Source organism: Erinaceus europaeus, chromosome 18 (genome assembly GCF_950295315.1).
Source record: "Erinaceus europaeus chromosome 18, mEriEur2.1, whole genome shotgun sequence".
In the NCBI taxonomy this organism is placed as follows: Eukaryota; Metazoa; Chordata; class Mammalia; order Eulipotyphla; family Erinaceidae; genus Erinaceus; species Erinaceus europaeus.
The window spans coordinates 54612015-54631271 of NC_080179.1; the positions used below are offsets into that span (position 1 = coordinate 54612015).

Below are 19257 nucleotides of genomic sequence, written 5' to 3' on the forward strand. Positions count from 1 at the left end.
AAGCACTGAAGATGTTGGATGAATCTTTAGATATAATCATGTCTGATGCCATCTTACACTCTTGTTACCAGTATATATTCCAAGTCTATTGCTTGTGCCAACACATTCCTCTTTTGGCTGTTAAGTGTGCCTCAACAATTGTGTCACCCCCCCACCCCCATAACAAGGTACTATAATCATCTAGTCACCAACAGGAAAACTACCAAACAAAATGAGAATACAGTGAATAAAGGCATGATACAGGGGCCAGGTGGTGGCACAACTGGTTAAGTGCACATATTAGTACATAAGGACCTGGGTTTAAGCCTCTGGTCCCCAACTGCAGGGGGAAGCTTTACAAGTGGTGAAGTAGGGTTGCAGGTGTCTCTCTGTCTCTTTCCTCTTTCTATCCCTTCTCTTCTCTCAATTTTTCTCTATCTCTATCCAGTAATAAATAAGTAAAAAAAAAAAAAAAATTTTAAGGGCAAGATATAGTTTGGGAGGCCGGGTTGGGTGGTAGCATAGCAGGTAAATTACACATGGGACAAAGCGCAAAGACTGGTGTAAGGATCCTAGTTCAAGCCCATGGCTCCCCCCCTCTACCTGCAGGGAGGTTGCTTCACAAGCAGTGAAGCAGGTCTGCAGGTGTCTATCTTTCTCTCCCCCCTCTTCTCTGTTCTACCCAACAACAACAGCAATGGCAACAAGAACAATAACAAGGGCAACAAAATAGGAAAAATAGCCTCCAGGAGCAGTGGATTCCTAGTGCAGGCACTGAGCCCAGAGATAACCCTGGAGGCAAGGAAAAAAAAAAAAAGAACAATAATCTGCACTAGAAAAAAAAATTAGTATTCATTAAAAACAGCAATACCAGGTTCAATTAAAAACCACAATACCAGGTTCAATTCCCCACACCACCATAAGTCAGAGCTAAGCAGTGCTCTGGTTAGGAAAAAAGAAAAAAAAAAAAAAAAGAACCACCAAAACAGCAATAGGCATATCTTCACAACATGAGCAATAATAAAAGTGTAGTATTCTCAGGGCTAGGTGGTAGTGTAGCTGGTAGAGCACACGTATTACAGTGCATAAGGTTCCTTTCTAAAAAAAAATTCTTTTAATACTTATTTATTCCCTTTTGTTGCCCTTGTTGCTTTATTGTTGTAGTTGTTGGATAGGACAGAGAGAAACAGAGAGGAATGGAAGACAGAGAGGGGGCGAGAAAGACACCTGCAGACCTGCTTCACCACCTGTAAAGCAACTCCCCTGCAGGTGGGGAGCCGGGGGCTCGAACTGGGATCCTTGTGCCTGTCTTTGTGCTTTGAGCCACGTGCGCTTAACCCTGACTCCCATGCATAAGGTTCCTAACTGCAGGGGCAAAGCTTCACAAATGGTGAAACAGTGCCACAGATGTCTTCTTTCTATCTCTTCCTCCTCTCAATTTCTGTCTCTATCAAAAATAAAGTTAGTATTCTCAAGGGTTATACTGCCTAATTATTGCCAGATTTGTCAATATAATAAGCACTGGGGCCAGGTGGTGGAGCACCTGGTTAAACACACACATTACATTGCAGAAGAACCCAGGTTCAAGGCCCTGGTCCCCACCTGCAGAGGGAAAGCTTCATGAGTGGTGAAGCACAGCTGCAGGTATCTCTTTGTCTCTTTCCCTCTCTATCTCTTCCTCCCCTCTCAATTTTCTCTGACTCAATAATAATAAAAATTTCAATACAATAAGCATTAAAACTTAGTTATTACAATGTTAAACATACATATGGGGGATATTACAATGAAATCAAACTAAATGCTGCCTATTCTATTTAGATGTATTTGTCTATGAAACAAAGATAATGTGATCTAAGAAATTTAATTACAAGAATACGGGGCTGGGTGGTGGTGCACCTGGTTGAGCACAACTTGTTATAATGCACAAGGACCCGGGTTCAAGCCCCCACTCTCCACATACAGAAGGAAAGCTTCATAAGTGGTAAAGCAGTGCTACAGGTGTCTCTCTCCCTATCTTCCCCTTCCTCTTAATTTCTGGTTGTCTCTATCCAATAAATAAATACATAATGAAAAATTAATTTAAAAAAAAGAGCATACGGGGCCAGGTACTGGCTCACCTGTTTAAGCACTCATGTTACAGTGCAGCAGGACCTAGGTTCAAGCCCTTGATCCCCACCTGCAGGAGGTGGGGTGGGGGGTAAGCTTCAAGAGTGGTGAAGCAGGGCTGTAGGTGTCTCTCTCTCCCTATTTTCCCTCCCCTATCTATCCAATAATAAATAAATAAGTATATAAACATGAAAAAAGAGAATACTATAGCTTTCACCACCAAAAACAGAATGAATGAGCATTTTTTGGAGGGAAGGGGGCTATAATTTAGAATGTTTAAGAGCTTTACCATTAGTTTATGTAAACTTTATAAAATTTCTAATTTAGGAGTATAGCTTCACACTTTAGTGAGAAAAAAATTTAAATAAATTTATATATATTTTTTTAATTGGGGGAATTAATGGAAGCGAAGAATTTGTTTAAGTCACTGGGCATCACAAGAGAATTTCTGCAAATACTACTATCAGGCTTTATGAGTAAAGCCAACTTCCAAATCTGTCGTATGTGTGAAACAGAAAAGGCAAGACAAAGCAGCACAAAAATGTAAAGTACATATATGAGAATGCCATTTTTTAAAATAAATATTTATTCCCTTTTGTTGCCCTTGTTTTATTGTTGTAGTTATTATTGTTGTCAACGTTATTGGATAGAACAGAGAGAAATAGAGAGAGGAGGGGAAGACAGAGAGAGGGAAAGAAAGACAAACACCTGTAGACCTGCTTCACCACTTGTGAAGCAACTCCCCTGCAGGTAGGAAGCCAGGGGCTCGAACTGGGATCCTTAGGGAGGTCCTTGCACTTTGCACCACGTGCGCTTAACCCGCTGCACTACCGCCGAATCCCTGAGAATGCCACTTTTAAACAGTTTTATTACTAGTTAATAAAAAGTCAAATCACGGGGATCGGGCGGTGGCGCAGTGGGTTAAGCACATGTGGCGCAAAGCACAAGGACCAGCGTAAAGATCCCGGTTCGAGCCCCCGGCTCCCCACCTGCAGGGGAGTCGCTTCACAGGTGGTGAAGCAGGTCTGCAGGTGTCTATCTTTCTCTCCCCCTCTGTCTTCCTCTCCTCTCTCCATTTTTCTTCTGTCCTATCCAACAATGAACATCAACAATCGTAATAATAATAACCACAACGAGGCTACAAGGGCAACAAAAGAGGGAAAAAATGGCCTCCAGGAGCGGTGGATTCATGGTGCAGGCACCGAGCCCAGCAATAACCCTGGAGAAAAAAAAAAAAAAAGGTCAAATCAAATAATGAAACGGCATAATATAAGAATAGAACTATAAATAAACATGATGACTAGGTTAGTTATAATTTTACTTTGGTAGACAGCAATAGCCTTTCATGTGACATTCCAAATAGTGTAGAAGTTTTCAACCTTAACCATTTCCACAAATACTTGAGATATATGTCAACTCCCACAAGTGTAAGTGGATAAAACAACAGCCAGTGGTTTGAAAAAATATTGCCTACTCTGCACTTCTAATTCAGTGGCATTAGAATGAAGGAATCTAGAGAAATGGAAGCTGATGAAGAAACAAACATGTTAAGCAAAGTATTAGGTTTTTAGCAAAAGTAAAACCAAAGTTAGTTTTACTATTATTTACTATTATCACATTATATAAATAGGCTATCTTTCCCTCTATGGGGAGGTTGAAAGTGGAAGACACTAGTCTGGATCTGTTAGATAGGAGCAGTTTTTATTGTAATAACTAATTGTTGTCTATTAAAAGACCGAAACTGAGTCGGGCGGTAGCACAGCGGGTTAAGTGCACGTGGTACAAAGCACAAGGACCAGCATAAGGATCCTGGTTCGAGCTCTCAGCTCCCCACCTGCAGGGGAGTTGCTTCACAAGTGATGAAACAGGTCTGCAGGTGTCTATCTTTCTCTCCCCCTTTCAGTCTTCCCCATCTCTCTCCAATCCAACTACAATGACATCAATAACTACAGCAGTAAAACAAGGGCAACAAAAAGGAAAATATTTTTAAAAATTAAAGAAAAAAGACCAAAACTGCAGTGAGTTAGTTTATTTATGTTTAAGTTTAAGGAAGTATGGTTCAGATAGAAATTTAGCAGACAAGAAAAAAGAAAATAAAGAAAAGGCAAAATCTCAAACGATCTCTCCTGATGTAGGCAGAAGAATGCCATCACTTACCTTGACAACTTATGACACATTTTACACTGAGTGCATGCTTATCTTTTGGAAATGATTTATTTTGGGCAACAATTTTAGTCTCTTACTGTATTTTTTAATGAAGTTGGGGGGGAAAAGCATTTGTAATCTAGTTGTAACAGTACTCAAAATAAGAATGAAGTTGACCTGGAGATATTTTATCTCCAAAAGCATAAAATTCACGGACCTCTAAATTGGAAGCAACTAGTGTTTCTAATGGGTTAGCATTTAATGGTCTGTAATTGTAGCAAAAATTTAAGGACAACAAGAAAAATCAATGTTAAATAGTTGAACAACAATCTGTTGAAATCAGATACACAATATAGAAACAAAAGGTATATGTTTGTTAACAGAAAACCTATAGTGCTCATATAAACACATGACAAGTCAATTTCAAAGACAAACTTACATAAAGGTAAAGGAAATAGTTTCTTAAAACATTCAAAAGGTTACAAACATGAAGGCAGTTATTATTAACCTTTCTTCCTTTAGCCTCCAGATTAGAATTAAACCATAACCACTTGGGAATATTTAAAAATTTAATTTACCAGGAGTCTGGTGGTAGTGCAGTGGGTTAAGCGCAGGTGGCGCAAAGTGCAAGGACTGGCGTAAGGATCCCAGTTTGAGCCCCGGCTTCCCACCTGCAGGGGAATCCCTTCATAGTTGGTGAAGCAGGTCTGCAGGTGTCTGTCTTTCTCTCCCCGTCTTCCCCTCCTCTCTCCATTTCTCTCTATCCTATCTAACAACGACGACAACAATAATAACTGCAACAATAAAAATATATATTAATTTCACTTCCTCTCTGAACTTCTACTGTGTTCTAATCTTCAGTATCTGTTGCTTACATTAAAAAAAAATTAATTTACCATTTAAAATTACACTTTATTTTCCTTTTTCAGATTAGACACACTAAACAGACTCAGGGTTATGGCACCTGCTTGACTTTTTAATGTCATTTAAATTTTTTCAGTTATGCCTTTACTTATGTTGACCTTTGTTATGCCTTCATCAGGAGTACTCCTGGAATTAGAGAGAAAAAAACAAAAACAGGAAGCTGTACTTACTATGTACTATGACATAGCTACTAACCTGTACTTACTATGTACTATGTACTTACTATGATACAGCTACTAACCTGGTTTTTCTTGTGACTGTATCATTGAAGATATTCCATATCTTTCTTTAGCATAGTCCTACAAAAAATAATGCATTGAATTTTTAAGCGCTAATAAACACACAAGACAAATCACAGTATAAAAAGAAATGTTTTAACTTTCCTCATTTTCAGTATTTCAGAGACAATATGGAAATCTGTCACATCTTTTATATATGCATTCCATAGAAAAAGGACACAGGAAAAAAAAGAACATTCAGTTTCTTGTCAGTTTTGAGAATCACCCTCCATGACAGATATATCAGATATAATAGTATGTGCACATACAATTTATACCCATGTACAACTCATAATTGTATGTTTGTATTTCAGCAACCCATATTATTTTTCTTTTCTACTGAACAGGGGCCTTGTGCATGCTGGAAATCATTACTCTCTGGCCAACTTTTTCATTCTTTATATTTTAAATATCAAGACACCAAAGCACACATCTACATCCCCATGTGGTGCTGCCATGCCATGGCAGGGCTGGATATCTGTGCACACGGTAAGGCACTAGCCCTACCAGGTGAGCTAAACTCCCAAGCCACCTTCAGAATCCCTACAAAAAAAAACTGTAAAAGGAACAAGGCCAGGCAATTAGTTCACTTGGACAGTGTGCTGCTTTGTAATGTGTGCACAACTCAACCAAGGACTCCACCATATTGAAGTGCTGTGGTCTCTTCCAAAAATAAAAAAGGGGGGGCAGGTGGTAGCACACCTGGTTGAGCGCACATTTTATAACGGGCAAGGACCCAGATTTGATCCCCTGGTTCCCACCTGCAGGGGGAAAGCTTCACAAGTGGTGAAGCAAGGCTGCAGGTGTCTCCCTCCCAATCACCTCCTTCCCTCTAATTTCTACCTGTCTCTATCCAATAAACAAATAAATAAATAAAATTTTTTTAAAATGTTACAAAAAAATAAGGAGTCAAAGGGGCCTGGTGGTGGCACATCTGGCTGAGCACACATAATTCGGATCTGTGTTCGAGCCCCAGGTCCCCACTTGCAAAGAAGGCTTTGCAAGTACTGCAGATGTTTCTCTCCTTAATCTCCCCCTCCCTACCTTCTCGATTTCTGGTTGCCTCTATCCAACAAATAAACACAATTAAAATAAATAAGAGTAGAAAAATTTCTTTAAAAAAAAAAAACAGGAGTTGGGCCATGTTCAGCAAAGAAGCAATTACAGAAGCCAGACTCTCCACCTTCTGCACCCTGTAATGATCCTGGGTCCATACTCCCAGAGGGATAAAGAATAGGGAAGATATCAGGGGAGGGGAGGGGATACAGAGTTCTGGTGGTGGGAACTGTTGGAAATGTACCTCTCTTATTCTATGGTCTTGTTAATATTTCCATTTTATAAACAAATAAATGGGTTTAGAAAAAAAAAACAGGTGGTCCAGGATGTGGCACAGTAGATAAAGCATTGGATTATGAAGCAAGAAGTCCTGAGTTCTATCCCTGGCAGCTCATGCACCAGAGTGATATCTGGTTCTTTCTCTCCTCCTACCTAATAAAGTAATTAAGAAAACAAAACAAACAAACAAACAAACAAAAAACAGGAGTTGGACAGGAATTAGAGCTGTGGTTCATTATGACATACAGAACTTGTAGAATGACTTGAAACTTTCCTTTTGGAAAAGCACTGAAGGACCACTGTGAGTTACGAACTACCCATATGATTTTGGGTCACTTTATTTCCAATCCATTTTCTTTTTAAAAAAATATTTTATGTATTTACTATTGGATAGACAGAGAAAGTAAGAGTGGAAGGCAAGAGACAGACGCTTGCAGCCCTGCTACACCACTTGTGAAGCTTTCCCCCCCGTAGACGGGGTCCAGGAGCTTGAACCTGGGTCCTTGCGCACTGTAATGTGTGCGCTTAACCAGGCACGCCTCCGCCTGGCCCCTTTCTGATCCATCTTCTGCAAACTTCCCTTGCTTCCTCACTGGGTCATTTAGAGGGAGAAATAAAAATAACCTATTTTTTAAGTTGTTCCATGGATAGTGGTCACTAAATATACTGACAGGACGTCTGATTAAAACAAAAACCCAACAAGTACATTGAAGAGTATCCCGGGTGGGGGCGGGGCGGGGTGCGTGCAGGACGAGTCTAACCCGGGGAGGCTGGAGAGTGACCCCCGCTGCTCCCACCTCCGGGGGGCGGCCGGAGCTTTCGTGCAACCCCACCCCAGGGGTATGTTTCCTGAAGGCCAGGCTGCCCAGACAATCCGAGTGAGAAACGTCATCAGGTGGCTCTGGCACGCCGCCCCAGCATGGCCTGGGCGTCCGGAACCCAAGCCCGCGGAAAGTGCAGGCGGCGACCCCAAGGGCGGCGCCCGTGCACCCTGCTCGCTCCCTCCCTCCCTCCCTCCCTCAGCGCCGGCGGGCCCTGGCCGCGGGGTCTGTGTTCTCAGACCCAGGAAAGGAGGAAACGCACTTCAGCCGCGTCCATGATCTCCCGCGGCTTCTCTTGACTCTTGCGGCTGGCGTTGGCGCTGGGCATCTGGTCTAGCGGACGGGGCAGCGGTCACTATCCTCCCTCGCGGGCTTCCGTAGAGTAGGCCGAAGGGGCTTCTCCCACCCGCTGTCTCCGCCCTCCTGGAACTCCAGTCACACACTTGCGTGCGGGCCAACTCTGCGTGGAGTGCGGGTCGGCTGTGGGAAGATCGCGAGAGTCGTAGCTGTCTCGAGATTTCGAGACGCTTGCTGGTGGTGGCAGGCCGCGCGCCAAGGTCTCCTCTTCAGGCCCCGCCCTTCCGGGTATCGGCCTGGGGTTGGTGGGAGTCTCTGGGAATTTGTTATCGTCTCGCGGGATTGGCGAGGAGCGAGATTTCCTTTGGTCTGAGGAAAGCTTTGGCGCTCTCTTTTCAGCAGTGGCTTGGCTGCTACCTCTGCTGTTTTCCTCTCAGCATTTTTTTTTGTTGTTGTTGTTCCTTTGTACTTTAACCACAGACAGTTCAAGCACCAATATTGAGGCATCGCTAGCCGCTTCTCTGCGTAATGGAGCCCAGGAGTGCTGGGTTATAGGCAGTTGACTTGCTACGGTAGGACTGGGTGCCAGTTCCCAAGAGATAAGTGTAAACACCACACGCGTGGACACACACGCGCGGGCGCGGGCCTGTTGCATTGATTCAGGCAGTGCCTAATGCTGGTTGTCCTAGGTGAATCTTCTCCTTAGGCTTTCAACAAAAAGTTTATTCATGATTCTTTTGTCGCAACTGACAGTAATTTGGTGATCTGGGTAAAAGGGAGATATGTGAGTACCCATTCCTTGGGGAAACTGACGATCCTTCCTAGCCGACTGAATCCACATGGATCCCAGTCACTTTCAAAGCCAGCAACAAGCAGCTCCTGACAGCTTTCAACCTGACCTGTTGACTGGCTATGGAAGAAGGGCAAATGCTAGAAGAAGAAAGGGAGATAACCGCAAGAGCAGGTTCCCTTCAGGAGCAGTGGACGTGTCGCTGGTGACCCTCTTCTCAGTCCCTCTTGCCTTTTATTTCTGTCTTTCACTCTGAAAACAAGACAAAACAAAACAGAAAGGGGGCCAGGCGGAAGCTCAGCGGCTTAAGCGCACGTGGCGCAAAGCCCAAGGACCAGTTTAAGGATCCCGGTTCGAGCCTCCGGCTCCCCACCTGCAAAGGCGTCGCTTCACGGGCAGTGAAGTACGTCTGCAGGTGTCTATCTTTCTCTCTCCCTCTGTCTTCCCCTCCTCTCTCCATTTCTCTGTGTCCTACCCAACAACAACAGCAATAACAACAACGATAAACAACAAGGGCAACAAAAGGGAAAAAATAGCCTCCAGGAGCAGTGGATGCCCGGCCCCAGCAATCACCCCAGAGGCAAAAAAAAAAAAAAAAAAAGGAAGAAAGAAAAGAAACAGAAGAAGCAGCCACTGGGAAAGGGCCATGGAGTTTACAGGCACTGAGGCCTAGGTTAAGTTAAATTAATTAAAGTGAAGAGATAGCAGAGAGATGGTTCACCATGTTGAGTGCACTTTGCCATGTGAGGATCTGGGTTCAAGTCTGATACCTAGAGGGGAGACTTGATATGTGGTGAAGCAGTGCTGTGGTATCTCCTCTCTTCTCTCCTTTCTGAGAGAAAAGCGAAAGGGGGGGAAGGGGCTGCCAATAGTGTTGGGAGCCCTGCAGATATGGAACCACAATCCTAGTGGCAAAATTAAAGAAAGGAAAAGAGGGGTCTGGTGGTAGCGCAGCAGGTTACGTATAAGCGCGAGGACCTGTGTAAGGAGCCCGGCTTGAGCCCCCTGCCCCCCACCTGCATGGGTGGTCGCTTCACAATCAGTGAATCAGGTCTACAGGTGTCTTTCTCTCCCCCTCTCTCGATTTCTCTCTGTCCTATCCAACAACAACATTAATGGCAACAATAGCAATAACGACGAGAAGGTCAACAAAATGGGAAAACATGGCCTCCAGGAGCAGTGAATTTGTAGTGCAGGCACCGAGCCTCAGCAATAACCCTGGAGGCAAAAAAGAAAATGAAAGGGCCGTGTAGTGGCGCAAGTTACAGTGTGCAAGGACTCAGGTTCGAGTCCCCTGTCCCCACCTGCAGGGGGAAAGCTTCACAAGTGGTGAAGTAGTGCTGCAGGTGTCTCTCTGTTTCTCTTCCTCTCTATGCCCCCCTTCCCTCTTGATTGCTGGCTGTCTCTAGCCAATAAATAAATAAAGATAATTAAAAGAAAATAAAAAGAAAGGAAACGGGGAGCCAGCCGGACGGTAGCGCAGCGGGTTAAGCGGCGGTGGCGCCAAGCACAAGGACCGGCATAAGGATCCCGGTTCGAGCCCCCAGCTCCCCACCTGCAGGGGAGTCGCTTCACAGAAGGTGAAGCAGGTCTGCAGGTGTCTATCTTTCTCCCCCTCTGTCTTCCCCTCCTCTCTCCATTTCTCTCTGTCCTATCCAACAACGATGACATCAGTAACAACAACAACTACAACAATAAAAAACAACAAGGGCAGCAAAAGGGAAAATAAATAAATATAGAAAATATTAAAAAAAAAAAAAAAAAGAAAGGAAACGATAGCTACTGGTAGAGTTCTTGTCAGCCTTGTTAGGCCTAGGTTCCATCCAGTACCATATACAAGATGTTATATAGCACTGATCTGATAACCACCCTCTTCCCCACCCTACCTGAAGGCAAAAAGCATCAGGGAGCTAGTGAATTCACTTATGCAGATACCTTGACTGCTGAAACCAAGCAAAGCACATCCTCCCTAAAGGAGAAGAGAAGAGAAGGGGAGAGGAGGGGAGGGGAGGGGAGGGGAGGGGAGGGGAGAGGAGAGGAGAGGAGAGGAGAGGAGAGGAGAGAGAAGGAGAGGGGAGGGCAGGGGAGGGTAGGGTCTGGAGGAGAGGGAGAGGAGAGAAGGCAAGGCTGTATGGTGGCACACCTGGTTAAGCAGACGTATTACCAAGCTCCATGACCCGGATTAGAGCCCCTGCCCCCCACCTGCAAGGGATCTACTTCACAAACGATGGAGTAAGTCTGCGGTGGTCTTTCCTTTTCTTCTCTATTTCCCTGTCCTTTCTTTTTTTTTTTTTTTTTCACTTTATTTTTTATTTATTTATTTTTTACATGCATAACATTCCCCAGATTCCCATTTAGCAATACAACCCCCACTATTTCATTCATCATTTTTCATGGACCTGTATTATCCCCACCCACCCACCCACCCCAGAGTCTTTTACTTTGGTGTAATACTCCAATTCCATTTCAGGTTCGACTTGTGTTTTCTTTTCTAATCTTGTTTTTCAACTTCGGCCTGAGAGTGAGATCATCCCATATTCATCCTTCTGTTTCTGACTTATTTCACTCAACATGATTTTTTCAAGGTCCATCCAAGATCGGCTGAAAACGGTGAAGTCACCATTTTTTACAGCTGAGTAGTATTCCATTGTGTATATATACCACAACTTGCTCTGAATGACTCTGAAAATGTCCAATAGTTCTAGGTTATCTATCTCTTCATTTAGCTCCCTTATGTCTTTACTGATTTTCTTCCTGGATGATCTGTCAAGTTGAGATAGTGGGGTGTTGAAGTCCCCTACTATGATTGTGTTACTGTTAATATATTGCTGTAGCTCTTTCAGTAGAAGTTTGATGTATTTAGATGGCTTCTAATTGGGTGCATAGATATTAATAATTGTTAAGTCCTCTTGATTGACTGATCCTCTGAGCATTAAGTAGTGTCCATTCCTATCTTTTTTAATCTTATGTATTTTAAAGTCTATCATGTCAGATATGAGAATAGCTGTTCCTGCCCTTTTTTGTGGGCCATTGGCTTGAATGATAGTTTTCCATCCTTTCACTTTAAGTCTGTGTTTGTCTTGTTACGTTAGGTGAGTTTCCTGTAGACAACATATTGTTGGGTTGTGTTTTCTGATCCATCTTCCTACTCTGTGTCTTTTAATAGGTGAATTCAGGCCATTCACATTTATTGATATCAAAGATTGAAGATATTTTAACGCCATTCTTGTAGAGTTTTAGAGTGTTTTGATATATGTTCTATTTGTGGTGGTCTGGTTGTTTATAGGAAACCTTTCAGAACTTCTTTCAAGGCAGGCTTGGTGATGGTTGCTTCCTTCAACTGTTGCTTGTCTGAGAAGGTTTTGATGCTTCCATCTAGTCTGAATGACAGTCTAGCAGGATATAGTATTCTTGGCTGAAAGCCTTTCTCATTGAGCACTCGATAGATATCTTGCCATTCTCTTCTGGCCTGTAGTGTTTGTATGGAGAAGTCTGCTGCTAATCTTATGGGTTTTCCTTTGTAGGTGACTCTTTGTTTTTCTCTTGCAGCCTTGAGGATCCTTTCTTTATCCTTATTCCTTTCCAATCTAAGTATGACATGTCTTGGTGTCTTTAGGTCTGGGTTAATTCTGTTTGGGACCCTCTGGGCTTCTTGAATCTTTATGTCTTTGGTGTTGTCTAGACTAGAGAAATTTTCAGCTATTATGGCCTGGAGAACGCTTTCTTCCTCCCCTTCTCTTTCTTCCTCTGGTAAGCCAATAATGCGTATATTGTTTCCTTTGAAGTCATCCCATAGGACTCTGTTGTTGTTTTCAGCATCTCTTAATCTCTTTTTGAGATCTCTTACTTCTTTTTTAGTTGTCTCTAATTCATCCTCAATCTTGCTAATTCTGTCTTCAGCCTCATTGATTCTATTCTCTCTGCCCTCTACTGCTTTCTGGAGTTCATCTATTTTGTTGCCCTGCTCTGATACTGTTTTAGCTTGTTCAGCTAGTTGCCTTCTTAGCTCAGCAATTTCAGCTTTCAGCTCTCTAATAACCATGAGATAATTAGAATTTTCTTCCATATTCTCATTTGTTGTTCCTGCATTTCTGATTACAATTTTTTCAAATTCTTTACTCACTCCTGTTATTATTTCCTTAGCTAATGTTTGGATGTTGAACTCGTTGTTTTGTGCTTTGCCCTCTGGAGGACTTTTAGCTGGACTCTTGTCCTGGTTCGAGTCTCCATTATTTTTTCTTGTTGTTTTAACCATTTTATATAAGTTAAGAGGTTTTTCAATCCCTGAGTTGGAGTTCAGTGGTGTAAAAGCCTTTTTTTTTCCCCCTGTAGGCTATGGTAGCCTGAGGGCTTTTAAACTATCAATAGGCTTCTTGGCTTAATCAATGACTCCTGACCAAGAGATAAAGCAGGGTGTGGCAGAGGTAATCCAGTGGTTATGCAAAGAGACTTTCACAGCCCTTCAGCTATGCCACCGAGGTATAGGTCTTCTCCTGAGTTTCCCGGTTAGATCTCTGTGCCCTGGTGTCCCTCCCTGTTGCTGCTCCAGATTCTGAGGGTAGTAGCAATGGGGACTCAGAGTTGTACTTGGTGAGTCTCTGGGGAGTCCTTTCCTCCCTTCAGCTGTCCCCTTGTTGGTGGAGCAGACTGGAGGTGGTGTCTCCACTGACAAACTGTCGAACTGTTAGCAGTCACTTAATCTCTCCTTAGGCCCCTCTCTCCTCTCTGTCACCAGCCACGCGTGTTTGTACTCACGGGTGATTTACTGGGTTTCTGTGGTCATTCTAGTCCTGTCTTGTTTCGGTCCGGGTGGTCTCCTTTGGTATTCCTAGTTGATCCGGGAGAGGAGAGGAGAGGAGAGGAGAGAAAGCGATCTCTCCCTGTCCTTTCTTAATTTATCTCTGCCCTATCTAATAAAAAAATACATAAATATAAAGAAAAAATGGCCACTGGGTGCAGTGGCAGCCTCACCTTGGAGGGAAATGAGAGGAAGGGGGGAGGAGGGAGGGAGAGAGAAAGAGAGGCCAGGTGGTGGTACACCTGGGTGAGCACACATGTGCACATGTTACAGTGTACAAGAACCCAGGTTCAAGCCCCCGTCCCCACCTGCAGGGGGAAAGTTTTGCAAGTGGTGAAGCAGTGCTGCAGTGTCTCTCTGTCTCTCTCCCTCTCTATCACCCCATTCCCTCTCAATTTCTGCCTGTCTCTAACTAATAAATAAATAAATAAAGATAGTTTTTTTAAAAAGAAAGTAAAAGAGAGAAAGGAAGGTGGTCAGGGTGATAGGGCATCTAGTTGAGCCCAGATTCAAGCCCCTGGTCCCCACCTGCAAAGGGAAAGCTTTGCAAGTGGTGAAGCAGGGCTGCAGGTGTCTCTCTGTCTCTACCTCCCCCTTCTCTCTTGATTTCTGAATGTCTATCCAGATGAGGTCGGATGTGTTGAGGGTGGTATGGCCATAGATGGATATCTGTATCCAATAAATAAAGAGAGCGATTTAGAAAAAAAAAAAAGGGGGGGGGGAAGAAGGCAGGAAAAAAAGAAAGGAAAAGAAACCACAAAGAACTGTTTCTCTTTGTACTCACTCTGTCACCTTTTAACTTAACAGTGTCTTGGGGCGAGGGGTAGATAGCATAATAGTTATGCAAACAGACTCTCATGCCCAAGGCTCCCTGGTCCCAAGTACAACTCCCTGCACCACCATAAGCCAGAGCTGAGCAGTGCTGTGGTAAAGAAAAAAAAATGTCTGGGAGCTGGGCGGTGGTGCACCAGGTTAAGTGGACATAGTATGATGCGCAAGGACCTGCTCAAGGATCCTGATTTGAATCCCCACCTCCCCACCTGCAGCAGAATTGCTTCACAAGTAGTGAAGCAGGTCTGCAGGTGTCTGTTTTTCTCTCTCCCTCTCTATTAAACCCAGATTCTTGAGCATGTCCTTGTGCTTCATACTGTGTGTTTAACTGGGCACTCAGCCCCAAGACTCTATCATTTACCCCTCTGTATGTCTCCTTCCCTCTCAATTTCTCTGTCCTAGTAAATAAAAAATAATATAGAAAGAAAAGTGGCAGGGGTAGATAGCATGATGGTTATACAAAGAGACCCTCATCCCTGAGGATTCTGAAGTCCCTGGTTCAATTTCCTGTATCACCATAGGCCAGAACTTGATCAGTGCTCTAGTTAAAAAAGAAAGAGGGGGCTGGGTGGTATCGAAGCAGGTTAAGCACACATGGCGCAAAGCATAAGAACAAGTGGGTGTAAGAATCCCAGTTTGAGCCCCTGGTTCCCCACCTGCAGGGGGTTGCTTCACAGGCAGTGAAGCAGGTCTGCAGGTGTCTATCTTTCCCCCTCTCTGACTTCCTGTCCTCTCTCAATTTCTCTCAGTCCTGTCCAACAACAACGACAGCAGTGGCAATAGTGATAAACAACAAGGGCAACAAAAGAGAAAAAATGGCCTCCAGGAGCAGTGGATTCATGGTGCAGGCGCCTAGCCTCAGCAATAACCCTGAAGGCAAAACAAAACAATAACAAAAAAGAAGAAGGAGAAGGAGAAGAAGAAAGAAGTGGCTGCCAGGAGCTGTGGATTCATAGTGCCAACACTGAGCCCCAGCTATAACCCTGAAAGCAATAAAGAAAAGGAAAGAAAAGAAAAGAAAAGAAAACTGGAGGAGAAAAAGCTAGGGTAACTAGTTGCTTGGTTTCAGCAAGATAATAAAACTCCTATTTAGTGACTTCAGTTTTGTCTGGAAGAAGAAGCTAGGTCATGAGTGGTGGGGCTGGGGACTAGAGGTGGTTGGGGAAGAGGGAGATTGTTTTTTTCATTCTTTAAAATATTTTATTTAGTTATTTATGAGAAAGATAGGAGGAGAAAGAAAGAACTAGACATCACTCTGGTACATGTGCTGCCGGGGATTGAACTTGTGACTCATACTTTAATGCCTTATTCATTGTACCATCTTCCAAACTACTTTTTTTTTTTAATTAAATGTACTGGATAGAGACAGCCAGAAATTGAGAGGCATGGGGAAGATAGGCAGAGAGAAAGAGACACCTGCAGCCCTGCTTCACCACTTGCACAAATTTCCCCCTGCAGGTGGGGACTAGGGGCTTGTGACTTGTAAATGTGCACTCAACCAGGTGCACCACCAACCTGCTCCATTTATTTTCTTTTCTCTTTTTATTTAAATATTTTATTCATTTATTAATGAGAAAGATAGGAGGAGAGAGAGAAAGGGGCACGGTATAGATAGCATAATGGTTATGCAAACTAGACTCTCATGCCTGAATCACCATAAGCCAGAGCTCAGCAGTGCTCTAGAAAAATTAAAAAAAAAAAAAGAAAAAAAGAAAAAGACATCATTCTGGTACATGTGCTGCCAGGGATTGAACTAAGGGCCTCATGCTTGAGAGTACAATGCTTAATCCACTGTGCCACCTCCCGGACCACCCAGTCCATTTATTTTTATTAATTTTTTATATTTTATTTATTCATTCCCTTTTTGTTGCCCTTGTTTTTTATTGTTGTTGTAGTTATTGATGTTGTTGTTGGATAGGACAAAGAGAAATGGAGAGAGGAGGGGAAGACAGAAGGGGAAGTGAAAGACACCTGTAGACCTGCTTCACCGCTTGGGAAGTGACCACCCTACAGGTGGGGAGTGGGGGGGGGGGCTCTAACTGGGAGCCAGTCCTTGTGCTTAACCCGCTGCACTATGGCCCAGCTACCTCATTAACACACACATAGACACACAGGAGAACAAACAAGACCAGAGCACTGCTTAGCTCTGGCTTATAGTGATGCTGGGGATTGAACCTGGGACCTCAGAACCTCAAGTGTAAGAGATTTTGCATAGCTATTATGTTGTTTCCCAGATTGGTTATTTGTGGTGAATGAGAATGCTAAAACATTGGGTTGTTAGAAAAGTTATGATGGAAGACCTGATGGTGGCACACCAGGTTAAGTGCACAGATTGCCATGTGCGAGTACCCAGGTTCTGACCCCTGCTCCCCACCTGCAGGGAGAAAGCTTCACTAGGGGTGAAGCAGGTTTGCAGGTGTCTGTCTTTCTCCCTCACTATACCCCCTTCCCTCTCAATTTCTCTCTGTCCTATCAAGTATAATAATAAAGAATAAATAAGTAAATACATAAGGGGAAAAAATGGCCACTGGGAGTGGTGGACTTGTAGTTCCAGCACCCAGGCCCAGTGATCACCCTAGTGGCAAATAAATAAAATAAATAAATAAATTTGTTATGCATTTTTGCATAGAAAAACAGAAAAAGGGGGCCAGGTCGTGTCACAGCTGGTTGAGCACACATATTACAATGTGCAAGTACCCAGGTTTGAGCCCTTGGTACCCACCTGCAGGGGGAAAGCTTTGAGAATGGTGAAGCAGTGCTGCAGGTATCGCTCTCCTTTATCAACCTCTTCCTTCTCGATTTCTGGCTGCCTCTGTCCAATAAATAAATAAAGATTAAAAAATAATTTAAAAAAAAAAGAAAGGAAGAAAGAAGGGAGTTGGGCGGTAGTGCAACAAAGCGCAAGGACCAGCATAAGGATCCTGGTTCAAGGTCCCGGCTCCCCACCTATTGGGAAGTTGCTTTACAGGCGGTGAAGCAGGTCTGCAGGTGTCTGTCTTTCTCTCCCCCTCTCTGTCTTCCCCTTTTCTCTCCATTTCTTTCTGTCCTATCTAACAACGATGACATCAATAACAACAACAATAACAACAACAACAACAACAAAATTAAACAAGGACAACAGAAGGGAAAATAAATATTTTTAAAAATTAAAAAAAAAGAAAAGAAAAGTATGTTATAGATTGTGGAGACAGTGTAATGGTTGTGCAAAAAACTTTAATACCTGGGGTACCTGCACCACCGTTAAGCCAGAGCTCATTAGTTCTCTAATGTCTCTCTCATTAAATAAATAAAACATTAAAAATAAATTTAAATAATCTTTAGAAAGAGAGAGTCTTATTTTTAAAAAAGTATGTCATGACTTTTCCAACAGCCCAACAATTCTGGGGTTATTTGGTCTTTGGTACTATTTCTGGGAATTATAAGGACCCACTTGATTAATGATCAGCATTCTTGGAATTTAAACTTGTCCAGTTGCCCTTATGATATTTCATTCACTGTTCTAAATTGCGATCGTAAATTGAGAACCAAGGAAACAAATTTAGGTTTCCTGAAGTTTCATAGCCTATCCATAGGCCAAGGAATTGTAAGAGAACAGCTCCACTACATCACTCCAATCACCTTGCAGATATTCAAATTAGCCTTGTAACTAAGGCTAACTACAGCTAATATGACCTATGACCCTCTTGGAAGACACTATTGCTTACTTTCCCATCTTTGTCATGGGATGGTTTCTTATCATTTCCCAGTTCTGATGAGCTATGGTACATTCTATTCCCCATTCCTCTCCACAACATAAAGTTGCATAATTGGAGTCTAAAGGTGGCTTGTCAGCAACAGTGTATCTTATAACTTAAATATCAACCACCCAGTCCCTTTTCAGTGCCACTTGTTTTGGTGTATAAGACAGGGTCAATAAGTTGGCAATTTTGACTTACTTTTCACTTTCCATGTCTAAGTCTAAAAGTGTCTTCTATTTTTATTAATGAAATCAGTTAGGTCTTATCTTTAGTTTTACTTGGCTTGTGTATTCCTGTCTTGACAAGAACCAAATCAGGATTCTAAAAACTACCAAATAGGTCTGTTACAAAGTATATCTTTAGAGAGAAATAATTCAGTGGGTAGACAGACCTCCATGACCCATTCTAGGCATTTCTGTTAAGAAAGTTGATTTACCATTGTTATCCCCCCCTTTTTTTCTTAGATTTATCACTTTGGGCTGGAGCAATAGCTCATCAGGTTTGTGCCCTGGCACCACATGAGAGTTACTATGGCACTAGAGGAAGCTCTGGTGCTATAGTGTCTGTCCTCTATCGCTTTCTGTTTCTCTTTCTGAATGGAAAATAAAGTGTTCTAGAGGGGAGTCAGGTGGTAGTGCAGTGGGTTAAGTGCATATGGCATGTGAAACTTAAGGACTGGCTCAAGGACCCCGGTTTGAGTTCCTGGCTCCACACCTGCTTCAGAAGCAGTGAAGCAGGTCTTCAGGTATCTATCTTTCAGGTATCTATCCCTGTTTCTGTCTCCCATCCCCTCTTGATTTCTCTGGCCTATCCAACAACAACAAACATTGATGACCACAATAACAAGAACGACAGCAACAATGGCAACAAACTGGGAAAAAATGGCTTCCAGGAGCAGTGGATTCATAGTGCAGGCACAGAGGCACAGCAATAACCCTGGAGGCAAAAAAAAAAAAAATTGTTCTGGAACAGTGAAAGTGCAAATGCATGAGTTTCAGTTGTGTAATAATAATAATAATAAGCAATATTATTTATCATACTATTTAAATGAGAGTTTCATATGAAAGAGCACTAGTGTAGTATACATGTAACCCAGAGCAGTGGCAGGCAAGTCTTGTACTCTACTAGCTATACTATTTCTCTCTACCTGCCTACCATTGTGATTTCTTTTTTTTTTCAAAGATTTTTTTTATTTTTATTTATTAATGAGAAAGAT

At 42.9% G+C, this 19257-nt stretch overlaps 1 protein-coding gene and 1 long non-coding RNA gene across 4 annotated transcripts in view; one reads left to right on the forward strand and one right to left on the reverse strand.

Moving 5' to 3' along the window:
* The window catches only part of DARS1 (aspartyl-tRNA synthetase 1), a 70436-nt gene extending 62276 nt beyond the window's left edge, over positions 1 to 8160 (reverse strand). Inside the window, exons 1-3 of one of the 3 annotated variants that reach the window (XM_060178049.1) lie at positions 7851 to 7903; positions 5396 to 5453; positions 3560 to 3612 (exon numbers count right to left, since the gene is read on the reverse strand). Coding sequence is in view for 2 of the 3 variants with exons in the window: in XM_060178048.1 (XP_060034031.1) it covers positions 5396 to 5453; positions 7851 to 7916 (124 nt within the window). In the remaining variant the exon portion in view is untranslated. Of the gene's footprint in view, positions 1 to 3559; positions 3613 to 5395; positions 5454 to 7850 lie in introns of all 3 variants that reach the window. The other 2 variants (XM_060178048.1, XM_007525016.3) reach the window with 2 other exon arrangements.
* The window catches only part of LOC132534273 (uncharacterized), a 148461-nt gene continuing 136661 nt past the window's right edge, over positions 7458 to 19257 (forward strand). Inside the window, exon 1 of the long non-coding RNA XR_009545989.1 lies at positions 7458 to 7645. This is a non-coding gene — a long non-coding RNA (uncharacterized LOC132534273). The remainder of the gene's footprint in view (positions 7646 to 19257) is intronic.